General features: G+C 37.9%; 2 protein-coding genes and 1 pseudogene across 2 annotated transcripts; all 3 read left to right on the top strand.

Annotated features, from left to right (window-relative positions):
* The first annotated feature begins 2,333 nt into the window (after positions 1-2,333).
* Positions 2,334-3,272, top strand: Or1e35b (olfactory receptor family 1 subfamily E member 35B). Its single transcript, NM_001000495.1, has one exon. It carries the CDS (start codon positions 2,334-2,336, stop codon positions 3,270-3,272), a length of 939 nt encoding a protein of 312 aa, NP_001000495.1.
* On the top strand, positions 9,477-9,937 carry Or1y1-ps1 (olfactory receptor family 1 subfamily Y member 1, pseudogene 1; annotated as a pseudogene).
* Positions 22,516-23,454, top strand: Or1e35 (olfactory receptor family 1 subfamily E member 35). Its single transcript, NM_001408682.1, has one exon. It carries the CDS (start codon positions 22,516-22,518, stop codon positions 23,452-23,454), a length of 939 nt encoding a protein of 312 aa, NP_001395611.1.
* Positions 23,455-23,693: the final 239 nt, after the last annotated feature.

The following is a 23,693-nucleotide window of genomic DNA, read 5'->3' as shown; positions in this document are numbered from 1 at the left end:
GTCATGATTAAGGTGAAGAAACTCTGTGTAACTCACAAGAATAAGAATTTAAAGAGGTGGTATTCTATGTGTGTCAAGAGAATTTAGAGTAACAAAAGAATATTCTGAACAACTCCATTCCCACCAATTGTTAGACTTTTTCCAAACAGCATTTACATTTCTTCAGTGGTTTTTAAATAGCTTGTCTTTAGTTTACTAAAACCTAGGCTAGATTACACAGAAATAATATTTATTTCATAACAATGAAAAGGTTAATTATGCATCTGATTTTCTCTTTTTTTACATCTTCCCATTAAATACTTCAAGGAGTGATCTGTGACTATCATCTGTGTCCCCATCAGTGCTTTGAATAATTATTTCTATATAGGTCCTGGGTAATTGCACAAGATCAGGATTCCTCAGGGATGCAGAGGCCCTTGGGAATCTTGGGTCCATAGATGGCTAGAAGGGGACATTTAAGAAGGTGTTGACTGAAGAGGGTGCTTGTTCCTGTGCTGATAATGAATAAAGGTGACAGGGTCTGGAGCAGGAGCTATAATACACCTTTAGTCACCCTAGATAAATTATCAGGAGGAACCTTCTGTCCTCCAAACTACAGGTCTTGCACTTCCAGTTTTATGATAGTGTGACTGGCAATTTTCAGGTATGATATTATTCTTCACTATTTTTATACTTTGGAACACTTTGAAATATTTTAGTAATACTTTGCTCCACAGTTGTATTAGTAATAATTTTGTTAATGATGAGATTTATTACATTTGCTTACTGGGCGTTTTTTCCCATTTCAACCTTTTAACTCTTTGGAGTAGGGGCAATGCTGGAGTGTTTGTGCCTTCTTTTAGTAAGTCTATAATTTTGGTAGATTAGTAAACTTCAAAGATATCTTCTATAAAAAGAGCTCAAAAGTCTACAACTTCAAGTTGTGCATGTACTTACTCATTACTGCAAGCCATGGACAAGAATGGGACACATTACCTTAGTGTTCTTGTATAAAATGGAGTATCAGCTTGAAAACCAGAGTCAGTGTGTTCAGAGAATTCCAGGTGATCTGTTTGTATAATAAGTGCTGGAAGTACATCCCTGGGCAGTCTTCTATGCTTCTCAGGTAAAAATTGTGAGTTTTACAATTGTAAAAATAAAGTCCACTAGGTCCACAATACATAGTGATCTTTGCTTTGTAATCTCTACACGTAAGCCTACAATAGAACAAGTTCGCCACTCATTCAAGACCATAAATGAGTCTCAGCCATTAGGTGTACAATTTCCCTTTTATTACTCTGTTTTATTTTTTAATGTTAACTGCTTTCATGAGGCTTTCACACTTTGAAATGTCAGAGTTATTTCCATCTGATATATTAATAAATATTTTAAAACTTAATACATAGTAAAATACCTTTATAGTTAACCAAAACTGATTTTAAGACTTAGACCAATTCCCATAAAAACTCTATTTGTTATGGATATCTGAACATGAAATCAAGGGAGGGATTAAAATTAACTGATACTTTATAAAATGATCATTGTATTTATTTTCCTACATCATCAGCAGAATCATATTAATATGGATATGAATATCACATGAATATGAGTACAATATATTCATATGAAGCATAAAGTATAAGATATTAATATTATTAAATCCTGCATTGTACTTTGCATTTGTGAATATGTTAAATTAATATATGATTGCATTGCTCCAGGTAATTACAGAGTATGAAATTTTATGTTAAAAGGTTAAGTTTAGTGACATTATATTCTGAAGAAATTGAAGAAAAGTAACTTTATGTATTTAACATAAAATTTTCCTTATATTTGAATTCAGGTCTCAGGCAGGAATGAAGGAAATAGTAATGCTAATATATTTTTCATATCAGAAGCTATAAAATGTGCTAAGTCTGACTAGAATAGTAGAGAATGCTAAGGCAACATATGTATAAAGAACTAAAATATATTAATGTAGAGACAGTTATTTTGATGAGTGTAAGATAAATTACTGTAGAGTAAGTATACAGCATGCCATGTGTGTCTCAAACCATATCCCTTTTATTTGAAATGTGGATATGGATGTTGACAGGAGGAACAGCAGAATGTATAGGATTTGGTTTGTACGTCATGCTATACCAATGCCAACTGAGGAAGGAAATAGACCAAGATTATTGCATGACACAGTGATGTAAAGAATATAAAAACTAAAGAATGTGAGTAGTAAAAGAAACTTATTTCTAAATAAACAAATGAGACAAAGGAGTGGAATTGATCTATGATCTCATAGAGGCTCAATAACTGGGAGTTTAAGGAAATGTAACTTTCTTTCCCTTAAAGTCATTGGTGGCATGACTGGAAATAACCAAACTATGATCTTGGAGTTCCTCCTTCTGGGTCTGCCCATCCCAACAGAGTATCATCTCCTGTTCTATGCCCTATTCCTGGCCATGTACCTCACCACCATCCTGGGAAACCTGCTAATCATTGTCCTTGTTCGACTGGACTCCCATCTCCACATGCCCATGTACTTGTTTCTCAGCAACTTGTCCTTCTCTGACCTCTGCTTTTCCTCTGTCACAATGCCCAAATTGCTTCAGAACATGCAGAGCCAAGTACTATCTATATCCTATGCAGGCTGCCTGACACAGCTGTATTTCTTTATGGTTTTTGCAGACATGGAGAGCTTCCTTCTTGTGGTCATGGCCTATGACCACTATGTGGCCATCTGCTTTCCTTTGCATTACACCACCATCATGAGCACCAAGGTTTGTGCTTCACTACTGATACTACTATGGATGCTGACGACATCCCATGCCCTGCTGCATACCCTACTCCTGGCTAGATTGTCTTTTTGTGAGAAGAATGTGATTCTCCACTTTTTCTGTGACATTACTGCTCTTCTGAAGTTGTCCTGCTCAGACACTTATGTTAATGAGATGATGATGTATATCTTGGGTGGACTCATCAGTGTTATTCCATTCCTATTTATTGTTATGTCCTATGTAAGGATTTTCTTCTCCATTTTCAAGTTTCCATCTATTCAGGACATCCACAAGGTCTTCTCCACCTGTGGTTCCCATCTGTCTGTGGTGACCTTGTTTCATGGGACAATTTTTGGTCTCTACTTATGTCCATCAGGTAATAATTCTACTGTGAAGGAAATTGCCATGGCTATGATGTACACAGTGGTGACTCCTATGCTGAACCCCTTCATCTACAGCCTGAGGAACAGAGACATGAAAAGGGCCCTAATAAGAGTCATTTGCACTAAGAAAATCTCTCTGTAATGGCAGTACTTTGGATTGTTATCTAGTTTTATGTAATAAAAATATTGATGTTAATATTTTATATCAGATATTGTCCTTCATAATAGAATCTACAAGGGAAGGAGAAGAGATTTGATGCAACTGTCAAAGTGGAAAAGATTGTTTGTGATATCTGTCTACAATGTCCTCTTTACCTTACATATACAATTCTAGAACTTTTCAGTGGATTGAGATACTGTGTAGTATGATCTCTGTTCACTTTCATTGCTGAAAAATTTTATCATGTTACCCTGATTTCTGTGTTCATGGATATATCAGTTGAAATATTTTTATTAATGGATTTATGACACTGCATAATAACAAAATTTCTTCACCAGCAATCTTTTTTTCTAGTCTTCCTTACAGGTTCTTTCATGTTGATTTTAACATTTCAGTTTTCTCTTAACTCCCCATATACTTTCTATCAATTTATATTTTCTGATTAATTTTTACCCTGAACAAATTTGTTAGAATCATTTTGTCCAATTTCCATTTCATTCTGTTTTAATTTTGAATTGATTTTTAACTAGGGATCCTTTAATTTTCTTTTCTAAGATGAGGGAAAGAAGAAAGAAAGAGTTGGTAATTTTTCATGTGTATTCAAAACCTCCATTTCTAGTGAATTGCTTTTTCTAACCCTTGCACCAATCTCAAAGAGGTAGAGAAATTTCTGTTTCATAGCCTGAAGATTATGAAGCTAAATGACTTCTCATCTCACACAAAGGGGCAATGTTTGATTGAGACCATAGAAGAATTCCACTTTTTTGTCTCATTACTATAGTAAGAATTTTTCTTTTTTATATTTTTTGAGAGTATGGCATGTAATAACTTTGGTCCATTCATTTCCTCAGTTGTCCTTGGTAGTTGGTGACACCCAAATCCAGTTGTGACCCCTATCCCCTACCACATTATCTTCATGTGAAGTCAGTCCCATCTGTAATGGCTTCTGAGTGCCTGGGGAATATACTCACTTGAGCTTCTGTTTAATCAACAGAAATATGCATACCTTGAGCTCTCTTGTTTCCACACAGTCTTCTCTTCATACTTTATCCTCTTTCTTGAACTATGTTGTCATCTACCACCCATCAAGCTACATAACCTCTCTCTCTCTCTCTCTCTCTCTCTCTCTCTCTCTCTCTCTCTCTCTCTCCACTCACACACAGACACACACGCACACTTACAAAAGTGGATAATAGCTCATAGAATTTTGAATTTTATCTTTTAATTGAATATTATTTTATAACATTTAGTGTTTTAGTTATTATGTAGTTAATATTGTACCTGCTATTGTCTAGACTAAACTCTGAAATATCATTGTCACAGTATAATAGAATTATCAGGGACACACAGAAAAATATAAGTATTTTTCCTCTTCACATGAAAAACACAGTTTAAAGGTATAAAAATTCTATATTCAATAGCAATAATCTTATGTACAATAGCTATATATTGAAACCAAAAGCTCTGCTGAATAATACAAAGAAACACCACAGTGCAAAAATACAGCCTAGAATGTCAGAATATTTAAATATTTTCCAAAATTTAGCTTACACATAAAAACATAAAATTGTTTTAACAATAATATAATGCGATGGATACCATATATTATGTTGAAGATGGACTATGTGGGAATGGAAATCGTTTAAGAGAAGAGTAGTTAGGAAAAAGAGAAATTAACAGAAGCATTGAACAAAAATGTTAAAAATCAAGTCAGGTGTGATAATATGCCTGTGATCCCAGCACACATGCAGCTCAGGCAGAATCATAAATGTAAATGTGAGGCCAGGCCAGCTGCACAGGGTGACTCTGTAAATCAGCTTCACTGCACAATGAAACCCATGATGTTAACCTTGCTCTCTTCACAGTGTAACCTCTGAGGTCAGCCTGAGGTACAAAGTGAGACCATGTGAGGTCATCCTGAGATGAAGAGTGAGACCCTTTTTGGGATGGAACTCTCAAATGAGCCTGTGAAATATTGAGCATAAAGTTACCATATGAATGAGAAGTTATTTGCCTGGATATACAGCTACAACAAGTTGTGGGATTCAAATAATTGGTTTTGTTTTCATTATTCATACAAATACAATTTTTAATGATCACATATAGAATGATCAATCAAATGATGATCAGATAAATAAAATGAACTATACTCATACAGTGGAATATTATTCAACAACAAAAGAGTGAATTATTGATGCATGCAGCTGGGTAGGTTAATTTACATACAAATTAACAAATGTAAAGAGCAGATATTTCATAGTGAAATTTCATTCAAAATATCATGGACTTCTTTATATTTATAATTTTGCCTTTGTCTAATCTGAGTCACATAAATGTTCAATACCTGAGATTATGATATGTATCTGTGGAAGTGATCTTATCTGAACCATCCCTCCTCCAAGTTCCAGAGAGCATCATGGATGAAGAGGTAGACAGTTTCAAAGAGGAGGCGGGTGGAGTGAAGAACTCTGAGATGCTGAACACTGTGATGGCAAAACTGTTGCAAAAATATACTTACAGGGATGGTGGTCCCTTGAATAAAACTCCAAGATCAAGCCAGTGAAAATGTCCAGTTGGATTGATTCATCCTACTTCTAGATGAAGAGTTATGGGTAATTGATGATTGTAGAGAGAGGAAGCATTCTTGTTCTGCAGTGTTGAGCTCCCAGATGGGTCATCCAATCCAAGTGTTTAGTCCTAGATGCATATACATGTAGGAATGGTAAATGAGCTCAATAAATTGTATTTATATGTAGATTTGCTTATGTGCATGTGTAACAACATAGATTAAAGAACAGGAAGCTGTGAATTTTGGATAGGTGCCAGATATAGAAGGAGTATTACAGAAGAATGGATGAAAAGGGGTGATGTAATTCTATTTTAAAATTTAAAATAATCCAGCATAGAAGTGGGAAGGATCCTACTGCTCCACTCCTGGATGAGGAGCTCTTGAAGTTGACAGATACTTGGAGAGGGAGAGTCTCTTTTTCTGTGGACAAGGTGGAAATTGTCAGGTTGCCCACATACTATTTGATAACCCACAGTCATGTACATAGGGGAAACACTAATTGGACTCTGAGTTATAAAATGATGTTAATAATGATAATATATTAACAATAATTATTAATAACTATTAACAATAATGGCCTTTGTTTATAAGAGAGATGTACAGGGGAAGAGGGTAAAGAATTGGAGAGAAGATACTGTGAAAGGTATGGTGAAAATTGATTGTATACGGCTAAAAATTTGCAATTAATAAAAATAAATACTTTGAGAGAACATTAAATTTTCACAAAACTCAGAATAAAGTGACTAAATAACTACCTTTCTTTTTATAACTCTTTGAAGAATTGGACTGGTATTTTGATGGGGATTGCATTGAATCTGTAGATCGCTTTTGGAAAATGGTCATTTTTACTATATTAATCCTGCCAATCCATGAGCATGGGAGATCTTTCCATCTTCTGAGGTCTTCTTCAATTTCTTACTCTCTGCAACATAGCTATAAACTAGAGATCAGGGCCATTGACATATTTGGCATTAGGACACAATATTGTGAGTACATGGTTGCAGCTCTTACTATGTGTGTAGGGACATGAGAATGGGGCATATTATATAGTGGAAATATAACTGGGATAAGACACATCAGACACAAAGGAGGGAATGTGATAGGGAAGTATGTAAAATCTGAAATGTTGGAAGTACAAATTTTAATTTGAAGTATGGCATTGTTAAAAGAAGAATGCAGGTACCATGTGAGGCCATATTATGCTGTCGAGGTTGGTACAAGTTGGGTAAGCAAGCATTATTTGTTCACATGATAGGAATGTTTTTCTTAAGAACAAGTTAGTCAACTGAGGAATGAATCAAGAAAGAACTGCATTACTATCTCAGTATACCTTCAGCTGCTAAACACCTTGAAGAAACAGGTTGAGCCATGGACATAGGGCGGAGTGACTTAAATATTTCAGGCAAGAGAAGTTGGCATCAATTTCTAAGAATATGATTGGTAGATTTTAAATGCCTGGATAAGAAAAGGATGATGATCAGACTCTGTAGGGTGTGCTACGTGGAGGAAGGTAAGAAAGAATGCCATTGAGCTCATATACTTGGTCCTGAATTACTTTTAATATGAGAAACAAGAGAAGTGGATGAGTGGTTTCAAAAAAGAGAGAAAATTTCTCTTGGGATTCACTGAGCATTAGATGCCTCTGTGTGTGTGTGTGTGTGTGTGTGTGTGTGTGTGTGTGTGTGAGAGAGTGAGTGTATGTTAGACAAGAAGGAAGATAATTAGTAAAAATGAGGTAGTGAATTCTGTAGTTTGAAGTGACAGTTAAGGCTGATATTTAAATGGTAAAATAACACTTTAAAGTGTATGACTTTTTCTTTCAGCTTCTATAAAAGTATCCTACATCTGATAGAGGGCTAGTATCCAAAATATACAAAGAACTCAAGAAGTTAGATTCCAGATAGCCAGATAACCCTATTAAAAATGGGGTACAGAGCTAAACAAAACATTCTCAGCTGAGGATTATTGAATGGCCAAAAAGCACCTAAAGAAATGTTCAACATCTTTAGTCTTCAGGGAAATGCAAATCAAAACAACACTGAGATTCCACCTCAGAACAGTCGGAATGGCTAAATAAAAAACTCAGATGACAGCAGATGCTTGAGAGGAAGTGGAGAAAAAGGAACACTTCTCCATTGTTGGTGGGATTGCAGACTGGTACAAACACTCTGGAAATCGGTCTGGAGGTTCCTCAGAATATTGGACATTCTACTACCTGAGGACCCAGCTATACCTCTCTTGGGCATATACCCAAAAGATGCACCAACATACAACAAAGACACGTGCTCCACTATGTTCATAGCAGCCTAATTTATAATAGCCAGAAGCTGGAAATAACCCAAATGCTCTTCAACAGAGGAATGGATTAAAAAAAACATGGCACATCTACATAATGGAGTACTACTCAGCTATCAAAAACAATGACTTCATGAAATTCATAGGCAAATGGAAAGAACTAGAAAATATCATCTTGAGTGAGGTAACTCAATCACAGAAAAAGACACTTGATATGCAACTTGATATGCACGCATTGATAAGTGGATATTAGTCGCTCAATTTTCCCAAGATGCAATCCACAAACCACAGGAAGCTCTAGAAGGATGACCAAAATATCATGCTCCTACTCCTTCTTAAAAGGGGGAAAATACCCATAGGAGGGGATATGGAAACAAAGTTTAGAGCAGCAACTCAAGGAAAGGCCATTCAGAGCCTGCCCCACATGTGATATATATATATATATATATATATATATATATATATATATATATATATATATATATGTATATATATGTATATATATATATGTATATATATATATATTCACCAAATTAAATAAGATTGATGAAGCTAAAACATAAAAAAATAAAAAAAATAAAAAGCTATATTTAATGGGAATTAGGGAGGTCAGCAGAGTATAAGGGACTGCTCCTGTATATCATCATCTATGAAAGACAACTGAAAAAATGAATATACAAGGTTATTCCATGCCATATTAAAACAAAGAATAAAAAATACAAACTATATGAAAAACAGACAATTATTTCTAAGCAAATAAATAAGGTAGAGTAGAATTGCTTTATGATCTCATATAGGCTCAAACATTTGGAATTTAAGAAACAATTTTTCATAAACTTATTAGGGGCAGATATTGACTAGAACCATCCTAACTTTGATCTTAGTGATCCTTCTCCTGTGCCTACTCATTCCCCTTTGCATCAGCACTTGTTTTATCCCTTGTTCCTGGCTATGCACCTTACTACTGTCCTGGGTAACCTCATCATCCACATCCTCATTGTGATGGTTTGTATAAGCATGGTCCAGGGACTGGCACTATTAGAAGGTGTGGCCATGTTGAAGTAGATGTGTCACTTTGGGAATGGGCTTCAATACCCTCATCCTAGCTGCATGGAAGCCAATATTCTGTTAGCAGCCTTCAGATGAAGATGTAAAACACTCAGCTTCTCCTGTACCAAGAATATGGATGCTACCATATTCTTTCCTTGATGATAATGGACTGAATCTCTGGACCCGTAAGCCAGCATAAATTGAATGTTGTCTTTAGAAGTGTTGCTTTGGTCATAGTGTTTGTTTACAGCCATAAATCCATAACTAAGGCATTCATTCACCTGACCTATCTCCACACATTCATTTACTTGTTAATCAGCAACTTGCCCTTTTCTGACCTCTGCTTTTCCTCTTTTGCAATGCCCAAATTGCTTCAGAACATTCAGAGTCAGTACACATCCATTCCCCATGTGGGTGGTCTGAAACAAATATATTTTTAATGGAGATATGGAGAATTTTATGCTTGAGTTATGGCCAATGAGCAGAATGTGACCATCTGCTTCCCCTTTCATTACACAGGCTTTCTACACTCAGCTAGTCTATTGCTGCCATTGTGGATGTTAACCACATTCCGTGCAATGCTGCTTTCAGTGCTCATGGCAAGATTGTTCCTCCTAACCCCTAAAACCCAATATTTTAATGTAGTTTATCCAATCTGGCCCAATTTTTCTTGTGTGATGGCAATGAACTCAAGGTGGTGCAGTTCTTTGAGCAAGTAGCTCCTCTTGATTGAGTGCAGGCTGTAGACGAAGTTGCATGCTCCCTGCTCCTTGTTCAGTGCCTCCCTGGGCTCCTTCTTGAGATGAGCACCCAGAAGCCAGGGAGTAGGAATGTACAGGCTCTTTTTAACAATTTTATGATAACTATAATCCCTGTATCAGCATCTGGTTGAAACATTGTAAGACTCAAAGTATATCCACATGTCCAATCCTGGTTAAATTTAATATTTAGGGGAATGCACCATCCCCTTGCTTTAGAATTAGAACCTTCACAACGGGAATCTGGGACATGCATATTAGCAGGACAGGAGGTATTATAAGTCAAAAAAACAGTGTATTAGGTGATAAAATTCTTAAGAACAAGGGAATGGGACCAGGCAAGAAAGCTAGGGGGTGGCCATTTGAGAGCTGTTGGAACAATCATATCAGATGGCAAATAGCATTCAGTCACACAGCTAAATAAGGAAGCTATCTTATGACAAAAGGGCCAGTGCAAAAATGAGCTCAAGCTTTATGCCTGTGAAACAGAAAGGTGAGCAGAGGGGCAGCTGGTCTGTTACCGGCTGTCTCTCTGGACTTAGATTCTCCCTTAAGGAGTACCTCCCTTCAGTGTCAGCTCAGTGGCTATGCCTCTCAAGAGACCCAGCCTCCAAAGGACACTAGGCTTCCATTAAGAACTAATAACAAAAGGATGGGGAGATGGTTAGGACCTGGGTGCTAGATGCCAAGTGACTGAAAAAGAATTGTATGGTTTGTCCGCTATTGGGGTGAAGTTTTTTCCAGGCTGTCATACATGTCTGGCAACCTTGAGTCAAGAGACCAGGAGAAAATAGCATCTGAGTATCGAAGGAGGCTCACCCAGGGGTGTGTGATCTGATTAAAGCCTCAGGTATCAGAGAGTAAGCTACAGTCAGAGATAACTGGCTTGCCTGTGGCTATAAGGACTCTTACCACTGTCATTCCTTAGGCAGGTGTCACAATTGAGTTGGGCTTCCTGCCTCTTACATCCAATAAAGATATTGTTAATACTTACTTTTAATAGAACTACAACCCTCCCCTGTGCCTCTGAATTCCAGGACTGCAGTATTAGCCCTTCACCAAGCTGTCTCACTGGGTTAGAGGGCCATGTAAAAGAAAACATTGATCCTGACCTTGGCCACAGCCTCTAGTTGGAGTAGCTAAGAGCGGTTGCCAAGACTTTCTCCTCTTATCATCCTAGAGTAAAGCCTGTTATGTCTGGCAAAGCAAAGTTCCTCTTAGTCTGCTGCAGACTCTTTCTGAAACTACTTTAGGGACTCCTCTGCCCCCTAACCTGGGGCATTTTGACCACAGGAGCAGGAACTGACTGTTGTGGGAATAGGATCAGAGGCACTCTTTATGTCACTGATGACTAATGGGGAAGGTGACTTAATGCTGGAGATCAACTCCTCTCTTGGACTAGGGCCAGCAGATAAGGCAGGTTCCCTCAAAGAACTCTTAATGAATGCTCTTCTTCTGTGAGCAAGTGTTGAAGGTCTGGCCACTGAAGGCAGCAACTGGAATTTTTTTCAGGGCCAAAAGTCTCATAATAGTCTTTAAAATAATTACTAACTTTCCACTATCTTTTTGCTGTCAAAGAGACAGCCTCAGATGGCCTCATCACCTTGAAACTCCTCTTACGCCGACTTGGCCTGAGCTGCTCTGCTGCCTGTGTGCAGCCTGCAGCTAGCTTGCTAGCAGGCCCATTCGCCTGCCACCCTTAGCCCCACACTTCCTCATTCTGTGCTTAGAAGCTATGAATGTCTAAGCAACAAGGAGATATTTTCTTCAGGATCCAAGGCAAAGCTTGCAGGTTCTTGTTAATACCTGTTTCATACAGGGTCACTCGATAACCTGGAGTCCATGTGTGATGAACTGTTAACAGCAACTAGACTGACTGGGCAAGGGGAGCAAAGGGAGGGGCATCTCTCTTTGGGGACGAGGTTCAAGAGACAAAGACAAAACTCCCTGGCAGACAACAATTTCTCTCAAGCAAATTATTTCCAAGTTAAGCATCAAGAGAACCAAGTAAAATTCCTTGACAAACAAAACAAACAGTTCCATGATTTCAAATACAGTTGTCAGTCCATGCTTTCAAACACAGTTGTCAGTCCAAGTACAAAAATGATACAAAGGCCAAAAAGACACTTGACAATACCACAGAAAACAAACTAGGCACACAAGACCAAGACAAGACATCCTATAAGCGATTTGCACCAATGATGTCTGATACCTTCGGCACCTGGCCCAAACTGCTGCTTAACCTTAGCTGCTTCTGGGATGAGGTGGATCATTTGATCCCACCTCCCAACGGGATTCTAGAGCATCCTCTAGATTTCTTTCTCCTCCTAGAGCATCCTCTAGGGCCTGTGGCCCATGACAACTACCATCTCTGCCTGTCACAGCCGTAAGCCCCTCATGGGACCCACAGCGACCACCTAGGGGACTCTAAACCCTCTCCGTGGGGGAAACCCCCTTTGAAGGGACTTGAAACCTTCAGACAGCAGAAGCAGACAACACAAGACAACATGAAACAAAGACGAGACAACATGACACAGAGACAAAACAGAAAGTAACACAGAACACAAAACACAGATTTGCTCAAGCTTACCTCCGATCTCTTCACCAATTGTGGTCTGGGGAGCACAGTTCGTGGCCAATGCACCAAAATGTTGTAAGACCCCATAGTGGCCTTACCTCAGGAACGCCACCCACAGAGCACAGATTAACAAAGTGACCTCTGCAATAGCATGAGGATATGAGATTTTTAATCCATGTACATGGGGTTGCTCATCCACGCAGGGAGAGGCAACCTCAAACCCAAAAAGCACACAACTTTTATTCATTACAGAGGGAAGACTTCAGCAACAGGGTTAGTGGATCCATAAAACAATCATTAACTCTGCACTATCTTTTGTATCAATTGTTCCCTCCTAGGGGAACTATGGACAAGTATTTCCTACAAAGTCTAAGAATTTCTTTAAATCTTTTTTTTCTTAACCCCATTCTTCATGTCTTGAATGACTCCCTGAGTCCTGTCACAAAAGCTGACTGTAGAATTCTTGTCCCATCACTCACCATTGGGATCTGTGTGGTCCAGGGAGAAACACACACCAAGCCTCTGAACCAAGGTCGGGAGGTCCATGTTTGCCAGAAGCTGGGAGCAAAGGCTCTGAGGGGGAGCAAAGGCTCCAACAAAGAAGGAAGACAGGCCTGTCTATTTAAGGGGATGACGTTCTCCTCTAGGAGACCTCCAAACAGGCCTATGTTGGGCGCCATTTGTCAACGAGGGTGCTGAGGGTACCTGGAAGAGAAGGGGACAAGGGACGTGAAGAAGAATGCCAAGACAAAAGTCTGATCAAGGTGACAATTTTATTTTTCCCAAGGCTGAATTTATACCATAACAGGGGTAACAGAGGGAGGGGGAAGTATGAAACATTTACACAGGCCAAGGACACAGTATTCATGTGGTCAGGGAATCGGGTTGATGTTGACAGGATGTCAGAAAGGTCACAGGTTTGTCATATCTATTAGTCAGCACGATGTTGGTTTATCAGAAAGGTTACAGGTCATCACATTGGGTATCTTGACGTCAGATGAATTTCTCAGCAAGGTCACAACTTTATCATTTCATTATTCATCTTAACCACCAGATTTGTATTAGTCTTCTGCAGCTGGTTGGGGATTTTCCATGAACCCAGTCATACTTACCTCTAACCATAATAATAACAACAATAATGGAGGGTTTCAAGGGCATCGCTCCCAACATCTATGACTCCTGATCTCTTTCCTAGGTTTTCAGTCTCCATGGTTTTCTCCCTTTGTGATTTCTTTATTTTTTCTATTTCCATTTGTAGTTACTGAATGGTTTTGTTCAATTCTTACACCTGTTTGGTCATGTTTTACTGTAATTTTTAAGGGTTATTATGCTTCCTTTTAAACAGCTTCTACTTTTTTAAATGTGTTGTTCCGTATTTTTTTAAGGGAGTTATTTATGTCATTTTTTAAAAGTCCTCTGTAATCATCATGAGATGTAATTTTTTATCCTAATCTTGTTTTTTCGTTGTTTTGGGATTTCCAGAAATTGCTTTTTTTGGGTGAAGTGGGCTCTTATGATGCTAAGTAGTCTTGGTTTATGTTGCTTAGGTTTACTTGTTGCCTTTCGCCATCTGGTTGTCTCTTATATTAGCTGGTCTTGCTGTCTCTGAGAGTGGAATGACCCTCCTGTAAGCCTATGTGTCAGCACTCCTGGAGCCCTGCTTTCTCCCATTTTTAATGCCTCATAGGGAATTTCAGATGAATCTTCACATGAAGCTTACATAGCAGCCTAATGCTACATTACATTGCTGTGTACTTCGCTTTAATTCCTGATCAGAATATTCTGAGTAATTTGAAATTGTATTCACATGTGTTACAGGGAAGTTGATGTATTTAGAAAAGTTAATAAACTATTTAGTGCTTGGTAATATTTTAATATGTCATTTTGAAAGATAAAAGTTTTAAAGTTGCCCCCTTAGACACAAAGTTTAGAGCAGAAAAAAAAACCAAACAGGTTAGGCCCAAGAATTGTATGTTCCAAGAAGCCTCTCCTAGGGCTATAGAATGGATAACTACATTGGCCAGCTCAACAGCTTTCTCCCAGAAACTAGCTGACCATAAATCTTAGAGAACAATCTTGAGAAGCAGGAAACAACTTCTCCTAGGAACTAGCGGACCATGAAGTTAAACAATCTGAAAAGTAGGAGACAGCTTCTCCTAGGAAACAATCTTGGGGGGCAGAGTTCTTCCTTGTGATTTTTCACTGTTATTGTATGACGCCATTCCTGCCCCCTCGGGTTGTGGTTTCTCCCTTTAAATACCTCTTCTCCCAGCCTCTCGGGGTCGAACTCCACTACCCCTGCGTGGGATACGAGTCTCGACCCCAGTGCACTGGTTGCTATCGATAAACCTCATGTAATTACAACAAGGACGGTCTTGTGTGAGTTCTTGGGGGGTTGTGTCATCCCGAGACTTGAGTGAGGGTCTCCCCACTCCGGGGGTCTTTCAGTTTCATACTTGTATCATATGATGTTGGTAGATGGGTAGTAATGAAGCACTTTAAGATTCTCTGGAATTCAGCACAAGCAATTATGTTGCTTATTAATAGCCTAATCACTATATTAGTGTTTTCTGGCTGTGAAAAGACACCATGACCAATGCTACTTTTATAAAGCACAACATTTAACTGGGGTGACTTACAGTTTCAGCAATTTAGGCCATTATCATCATGGTAGAATGTATGTCATTGTGCATCCATATTTTGTGGAAGGGGAGTCATGAGTTCTATATTTTTTTCTGAAAGCAGGATATCAAGACAGAGACTGTGTTGTACATGCAGCCATGAGAAAACTGAATGCTATACTGAGTATAACATAGCTTCCACATATATATGAGATTGCAAGTCCTGCCTCTACCATAACATATTTCTTCTAACAAGACCACACTTCCTATTAATGCCATTCTGTACAATCCAAGCATTCCAATACATGAATCAATTGGGTGGGGAGTATACCTATTCAAATCACTAAAATCAGAGAATGAAATATATACATAGTTTAGTTCTTTTTATTGTTCCTTTCTACACCATGATAAATGTGTGTAATTTCCAAGATATAAAAGTACATTGAACTTGATACCTAGAAAATGGCAAATATTGAAATTGTTGGGGAAACAGCAAAAATAGAATTTAGAGTGAAATTAATACCACAGAATTCAAACATTGGAAAAGAAAGAAGATCTAAATTTAATTGAGTTAGGAAGATAGAGAAATACAAATGCCTTAGTGTCAAAAGAGGCAGCAAAAAAAACCTAACACACACACACACAGACAATGTATAAAACAGTCAAATTTGAAACAGTCCAATAACTCTTAAAGAAATAGAGGCAGTTATTAAAAGTCTCCCAACTATAAAAAGTCCAAGACCAGATGGGATTACTTCAGAATTCTATAAGACCTTCACAGAAGACCAATATTTGGACCAATACTGTCCAAAATATTCCACCAAATAGAAACAGAAGTAACACTACCAAATTCCTTCTTTGAAGCCACACTTATACTTCGACCGAAACCACACAATATCCCAACAAGGAAATAGAATTCAGACCAATTTTCCTTATGAATATCAACAGAAAAATACACAATACAATTCTTGCAAATGAAATCCAAGAACACATCAATGAGTATCCATTATGGTCAAGTAGGCTTCATCCCAAGGATGCAAAGATGGTTTAATATATGGAAATCCATCAACATAATCCACTATATAAAAACACAGAAAAAAACCACATGACCATCTCCTTAGATACTGAGAAAGCATTTGACAAATTCAACACTCCTTCATGTTAAAAGATATGGAACCATCAAGAATTCAAGGTAAACAGTAAAAACTGTATACAACAAATCAGTAGCCAACATCAAACTAAATGGAGAGAAAGTTGAAACAATCCCACTAAAATCAGGTACTAGACAAGCCTGGCCACTTTCTCTCTACTGATTCAACATAGTACTTGAAATCCTAGCCAGAACAATCAGACAACAAAAGGATATACAAGGGATACAATTTGGAAAGGACAAAGTCAAAATATCATTATTTACAGATGATATGATAGTACACTTAAGTGACTCCAGCAGTTCCACCACAGAACTACTAAGCCTGGTAAACAACTTTAGCAATGTTGTGGGATATAAATTTAACTCAAACAAATCAATAACCTTCCTATACTCAAAGGATAAACTGACTGAGAAAGAAATTAGGGAAACAACAACCTTCCCAGTAGTCACAAATTACATAAAACACCTTGGTGTGACTCGAAACAAGCTAGTAAAAGTCTGTATGACAAGAATTTCAAGTCTCCAAAGAAAGAAATTGAAGAAGAGCTCAGAGGTGTAAAGATCTCCCGTGCTCATTGATTGGCAGCATTAATATAGTAAAAATGGCCATTTTGCCGAAAGCAATCTACAGATTCATTGCAATCCCTATCAAACATACAACTCAGTTATTCATAGAGTTAGAAAGAACAATTTGCAAATTCATTTGGTATAACAACAAACCACAGATAATAAAATCTACACTCAACAATAACAGAACTTCTGGCAGAAACACCATCCCTGACCTCAAACTGAATTGCAGAGCAATAGTGATAAAAGCTGTATCACCATACACAGAGACAGGCAGGTAGATCAATAGAATAGAAATGAAGATCCAGAAATGAACTCAAACACCTATGGTCACTTGATATTTAACTAATGATCTAAAACCATCCTGTGAAAAAGAAGATAGCATTTTCAATAAATGGTGCTGGATCAACAGCCAGTCAACATGTAGAAGAATGCAAATTGATCCATTCTTATCACCCTGTACAAAGCTCAAGTCCACGTGGATCAAGGATATCCACATAAAACCAGATATACTGAATCTAATGAAGAGAAAATGGTGAAGAGCCTCGAACACATGGCCACTGGGGAAAATTTCCTGAACTGAACAACAATGGCTATGCTCTAAAATCAAGAACAAACAAATGGACTTCATAAAATTGGAAATCTTTTGTAAGGCAAAGTATACTGTCACTAGGATAAAATGGCAACCAACAGATAGGGAAATGATCTTTACCAGTCCTACATATTCAATAGAGGGCTAATATCCAATATATACAAAGAACTCAGGAAGTTAGACTCTAGAGAGCCAAATAACCCTACTTTAAAAGGGGTACAGAGCTAAACAAAGAATTCTCAGCTGAGAAATATCGAATGGCTTAGAAGTAACTAAAGAAATGTTCAGGATCCTTAGTCATTAGGGAAATGTAAATCAAAACAATCCTAAGACTCCACCTTACAACATTCAGAATGGCTAAGATAAAAAATTTAGGTGACAACAGATGCTGGCAAAAATGTGGTGAAAGAGGAACACTCTTCCAATGTTGGTAGTTGATACAACCACTCTGTTTTGGGAGCTATGCCCTTAAAACCCTCCATTGTTGATGTTAATATTATAGTTAGAGTTAAGTAAGATAAAAATGAAAAAATGCTAGAATGAAAGTATGATGACTGGGTTCATTAATAGGTCAGGATGCCTAATGATATGACAAACTTGTGACCTTTCTGAGAAACACAACTGGCGGTCAGGATGCCAAATGATATGACAAACTTGTGACATTTCTGACATTCTGCTGACATCAGCCGATTTCCTGACCACAAGAACACTGTGTCCTTGGACTGTATAAATATTTCCCACTTCCCCTCCCTCTGTTACCCCTGCTATGGTACAAATTCAGCCTTGGGAAAAAATTGTTGCCTTAATCAGGCTCTTGTCTTGGTATCCTTCTTCGTGTCTCTTGTCCTCCATTCTCTCCTAGATGGTCACCAACCTCCTCTGACTGCCTGGCAGGTCAGGGCAACTCTGGAAATCAGTCTGGACTCTCTCAGAAAATTAGACATAGTACTACCTGATATTCCAACTATACTCCTGGGCATATACCGAAAAGATGCTCCAACATATAACAAGGACACATACTCCACTATATTCATAGCAGAGTTATTTATAATAGCCAGAAACAGGACAGAATCCAGATACCTTTCAACAGTGGAGTGTATACAGTAAATGTATTATATCTGCACAATGGAAGACTATTCAGTTATGAAAAACAGTGACTTCATGAAATTCATAGACAAATGAATGGAACTATAAAACATCATCCTGGATGAGGTAACCCAATCACAAAAAATATGCACTCACTAATAAGTGGATATTAGCCCAAAAGCTCGAATTATGAAAGTTATAATCCACACAACACATGAAGCCCAAGAAGAAGGACGACCAAAGTGTGGATGCTTCAGTCCTTCTTAAAAGGTGGAACAAAAATAGTCATGGTAGGAGTAATGGATACTAATTTTATAGCAGACACTGAAAGAATTGCCATCTAGGGACTGCCCCAACTGGGGATCCAGTCCATACACATAGAGTCACCAAACTCAGACAATATTGCTAATGCCAACAAGTGCATGCTGACAGAGCCTGATATAGCTATCTCCTGAGAGGCTCAGCCAGAGTATAACAAATCCAGATGCGAAAGCTAGCAGCAAACTATTGAACTGAGAACCATGTCACCATTAGAGAAATTAGAGAAAGGATTAAAGAACCTGAAGGGGCTTGCAACCCCATAAGAACAACAAGGCCAACCAACCTGAGCTCCCAGGAACTAAATCACTACCCAAAGAGTACACATGGACAGACTCAGGGCTCCAGCTGCATATGTAGGAGAGGATGGGTTTGTTGGGCACGAATGGGAGAAGAAGTCCTTGGTCCTGCCATGCCTGGATCCCCACTGTAGGGGAATGTCAGGGCTGCATGGTGGGAAGGTGTGGATGGTTGGGGAGGGGTACACCCTCATAGAAGAAGGGAGATGATAATGGGAAAGGCATGTTATGGATAGGGCACTGGGAAAGGGGATAATATTTGAAATGTAAATTACAAAAATACAATAAAAATAATAAAATATAAGATAGATGAAGCTAAGAAGTGCATGATGATAGGAACTGGATATAGATCTCTTCTGAGAGACAAAGTCAGGACATGTCAAATACAGAGGTAAATGACAGCAACAAACCACTGAACTGAGAACAGGACCCCCATTGGAGGAATTAAAGGACTGAAAGAGCTGAGGTGGCTTGCATCCCCATAATAAGAACAATGCAACCAACCAGAGCTTCCAGGGACTAAACTACTACCCAAAGACTATACATGGACTGACCCAGGGCTCCAACTGCATAGGTAGCAGTGAATAGCCTTGTTGGGGCACCAGTGGAAGGGGAATCCCTTGGTCCTGCAAGGCTGGACCCCCAGTGTAGGGGATTCTTGGGGGGTTGGTAATGGGGGTTGGATTGGGAGGGGAACACTCATATAGAAGAGGAGCTGGAGGGGTTATGGGGCTGCCGGAGAGGAAAACGGGAAAGGGAATAACGATTGAAATGTAAATAAGAAATACTCGATTTAATGAAAGTAGAAAAATAATAAAAGATAAAAAATAAAAGCATATATCAAAAGTTGTAAAAAAAGAAGAAAAACATCACGCTGATTTTGAAAGAATTAAAAAGAAATCATTATCATGCTTAAAATTCAGAAACTCTGTGTAACTCACAAGGATAAGAAATTAAAGAAGTGGTATTCTATGTGTGTCAAGAGAATTTAGAGAGTAACAGAAGAACAACTCCATTCCCAGAAATTGATAGTCTCTTTCCAAACAGCATTTACATCTCTTCAGTGGTTTTTAAACAGCTTGTCCTTAATTTACTAAATCCTAACCTGGATAACACATAAACCCTGTTCATTTCATAAACAGTCAAAATGCTAATTATGCATCTGATTTTCTCTTTTTTACACTTTCCCACTAAGTACTTTAAGGAGTGATCTGTGACTATCATCTGCCTCCCTGTCAGTGATTTGAATAATTATCTGTATATAGGTCCTGGGTAATTGCACAAGATCGGGATTCCTTGGGGATGCAGAGGCCCTTGGGTACCTTGGGTCCGTAGATGGCTAGAAGGGGACATGTAAGAAGGTGTTGACTGAAGAGGGTGCTTTTTCCTGTGCTGATAATGAATAAAGGTGACAGGGTCTGGAGCAGGAACTATAATACACCTTTCGTCATCATAGATAAATTATTAGGAAAAACCGTACTGTCCTCCAAACTACAGGTCTTTCACTTACAGTTTTATGATAGCGTGACTGGCAGTTTTCAGGTATAATATTCTTCACCATGTTTATACTTTGAAAAACTTTGAGTTATTTTAGTAATATGTTGCTCCACAGTTACATCAAAAATAATTTTGTTAATGATGGGCTTTATTACATTTACTTACTGGCATTTTTCCCATTTCAACCTAATAATGGGGCAATGCTAGAGTGTTTGTGCCTTCTTTTAGTAGGTCTGTAGCTTTGGTAGATTAGTAAACTTTGAAGATATCTTCTGTAAAAAGAGCTCAAAAGTCTACAACTTCAAGCTGTGCATGTACTTGCTCATTACTGGAATCCATGGACAAGAGTAGGACACATTACCTTAGTGTCCTTGTATAAAATGGAGTATCAACTTGAAAACCAGAGTCAGTGTGGTTCAGAAGATTCCAGGTGAGCTGTTCATATAATGAGTGCTAGATCTATATCCATGGACAGTCTTCTATGCTATTCAGGTAAAAATTGTGAGTTTTACAATTGTAAAAATAAAGTCTACTAGGTCCACAACACATAGTGATCTTTGCTTTGTAATCTCTATCTGTAAGCCTACAATAAACCATGGTCGCCACTCATTCACAGACCATAAATACGTCTCAGCAGTTAGGTGTACAATTTCCCTTATATTACTCTCAGTTTTCTGTTTTTTCTATTAACTGTTTACACAAGACTTGTCACATTTTGAAATGTCAGAGTTACTACATTCTAATATGTTAATAACTATTTTAAAAATTAAAAAATATTAAAATACCTTCATAGACATACTTACAACTATAAGATGACCAAAGCTGATTTTATGACTTAGATCAATTCCCATACAAACTCTTTGGTTACTTATGGATATCTGAACATTAAATTAAGGGAGGAATTAAAATGAACTGATACTTTCTAAAATGTTCATTGTATTTATTTTCCTACATCATTATCAGCAGAATCATATTAATATGTATATGAATATCATATGAATATGAGTATAGTAGAATCATACGAAGCATAAAATATTAGTTATTAATATTATTAAAAAGTGCATTGCTCTTTGCATTTTTGAATAAGTTCAATACATACACAATTGCATCTCTCCAGTCAATAACAGAGCATAAAATTTCATGTTAAAAGGTTAAGTTTAGTGACTTTATATCCTTAGGAAATTGAAGAAGAGTAACTTTATGGATTTAATATAAATTTTTTCTTATACTTGAGCACAGGTCTCAGTCTGGAATGAAAGAAATAGTAATGTCAATGCATTTTTCATGTCAGAAGCAATTAAAAGTCAAACTGGAATAGTAGAAAATGCTAAAGCAACATGATTATAAAGACAATATATTGGGTTGGGGATTTAGCTCAATGGTAGAGTACTTGCCTAGGAAGCGCAAGGCCCTGGGTTCGGTCCCCAGCTCCGAAAAAAAAAGGAAAAAAAATAAAGACAATATATATGAATGTAGAAACAATTACTTTAATGAGAGTAAGATTGATTACTGTAGAATATACAACATACCATGTATGTCTCAAAGTATACCACTTTGTGTTGAAATGTGGATATGGTTGTTGGCAGGAGAAACATCAGAATGTATAGGATTTGGTTTGTATTTCATGCTCTACTAATGCCAACTGAGGAAAGAAATAGACCTAGGTTATTGCATGACATCGTGAGGTAAAGAATATAAAAACTAAAGAATGTGAGCAATAAAAGAATCTTCTTTCTAAATAAGCAAATGAGAAAAAGAAGTGGAATTGATCTATGATCTCATTAAGGCTCAATGAGTGGGAGTTTAAGGAAATGTAACTTTCTTTTTCTTAAAGTCATTGGTGGCATGACTGGAAACAACCAAACTTTGATCTTGGAGTTCCTCCTCCTGGGTCTGCCCATCCCATCAGAGTATCATCTCCTGTTCTATGCCCTATTCCTGGCCATGTACCTCACTACCATCCTGGGAAACCTGCTAATCATTGTCCTTGTTCGACTGGACTCTCATCTCCACATGCCCATGTACTTGTTTCTCAGCAACTTGTCCTTCTCTGATCTCTGCTTTTCCTCTGTCACAATGCCCAAATTGCTTCAGAACATGCAGAGCCAAGTACCACCTATATCCTATGCAGGCTGCTTGACACAAATGTACTTCCTCATGGTGTTTGCAGACATGGAAATCTTCCTTCTTGTGGTCATGGCCTATGACCACTATGTGGCCATCTGCTTTCCCTTGCATTACACCAGCATCATGAGCACCAAGCTCTGTGCTTCACTAGTGCTACTACTATGGATGCTGACAACATCCCATGCCCTGCTGCATACCCTACTCATGGCTAGATTGTCTTTTTGTGAGAAGAATGTGATTCTCCACTTTTTCTGTGACATTTCTGCCCTTCTGAAGTTGTCCTGTTCAGACACTTACGTTGATGAGATGATGATATATATCTTGGGTGGACTCATCAGTATTATTCCATTCCTACTTATTGTTATGTCCTATATAAGGATTTTCTTCTCCATTTTCAAGTTTCCGTCTATTCATGACATCCACAAGGTCTTCTCCACCTGTGGTTCTCATCTATCTGTTGTGACCTTGTTTTATGGGACAATTTTTGGTATCTACTTATGTCCATCAGGTAATAATTCTACTGTGAAGGAGATTGCCATGGCTATGATGTACACAGTGGTTTCTCCCATGCTGAACCCCTTCATCTACAGCCTGAGGAACAGAGATGTGAAAAGGACCCTAATAAGAGTCATCTGCATTAAGAAAATCTCTCTATAATGGCAGTACTTGGGATTGTTATCTAATTTTATGTAATAAATGTATTGATGCTAATATTTTATATCAGATATTGTCCCTCATCATAGAACCTACAGGGAAGTCTATGCTACAATACATGAAGGAGAAGAGGTTTGTTGCAATTGTAAAAGTAGAAACGATTGTTTTTGATATCTGTCTACAATGTCCTCCTTACCTTGCATGTGCAATCCTGGAAATTCACAGGAGATGAGCTACTGCAT

Source organism: Rattus norvegicus, chromosome 10 (assembly GCF_036323735.1).
Source record: "Rattus norvegicus strain BN/NHsdMcwi chromosome 10, GRCr8, whole genome shotgun sequence".
Lineage (NCBI taxonomy): Eukaryota > Metazoa > Chordata > Mammalia > Rodentia > Muridae > Rattus > Rattus norvegicus.
Note: the sequence above shows the minus strand (reverse complement) of the source record. Positions and strands in the feature narration are given on the sequence as shown.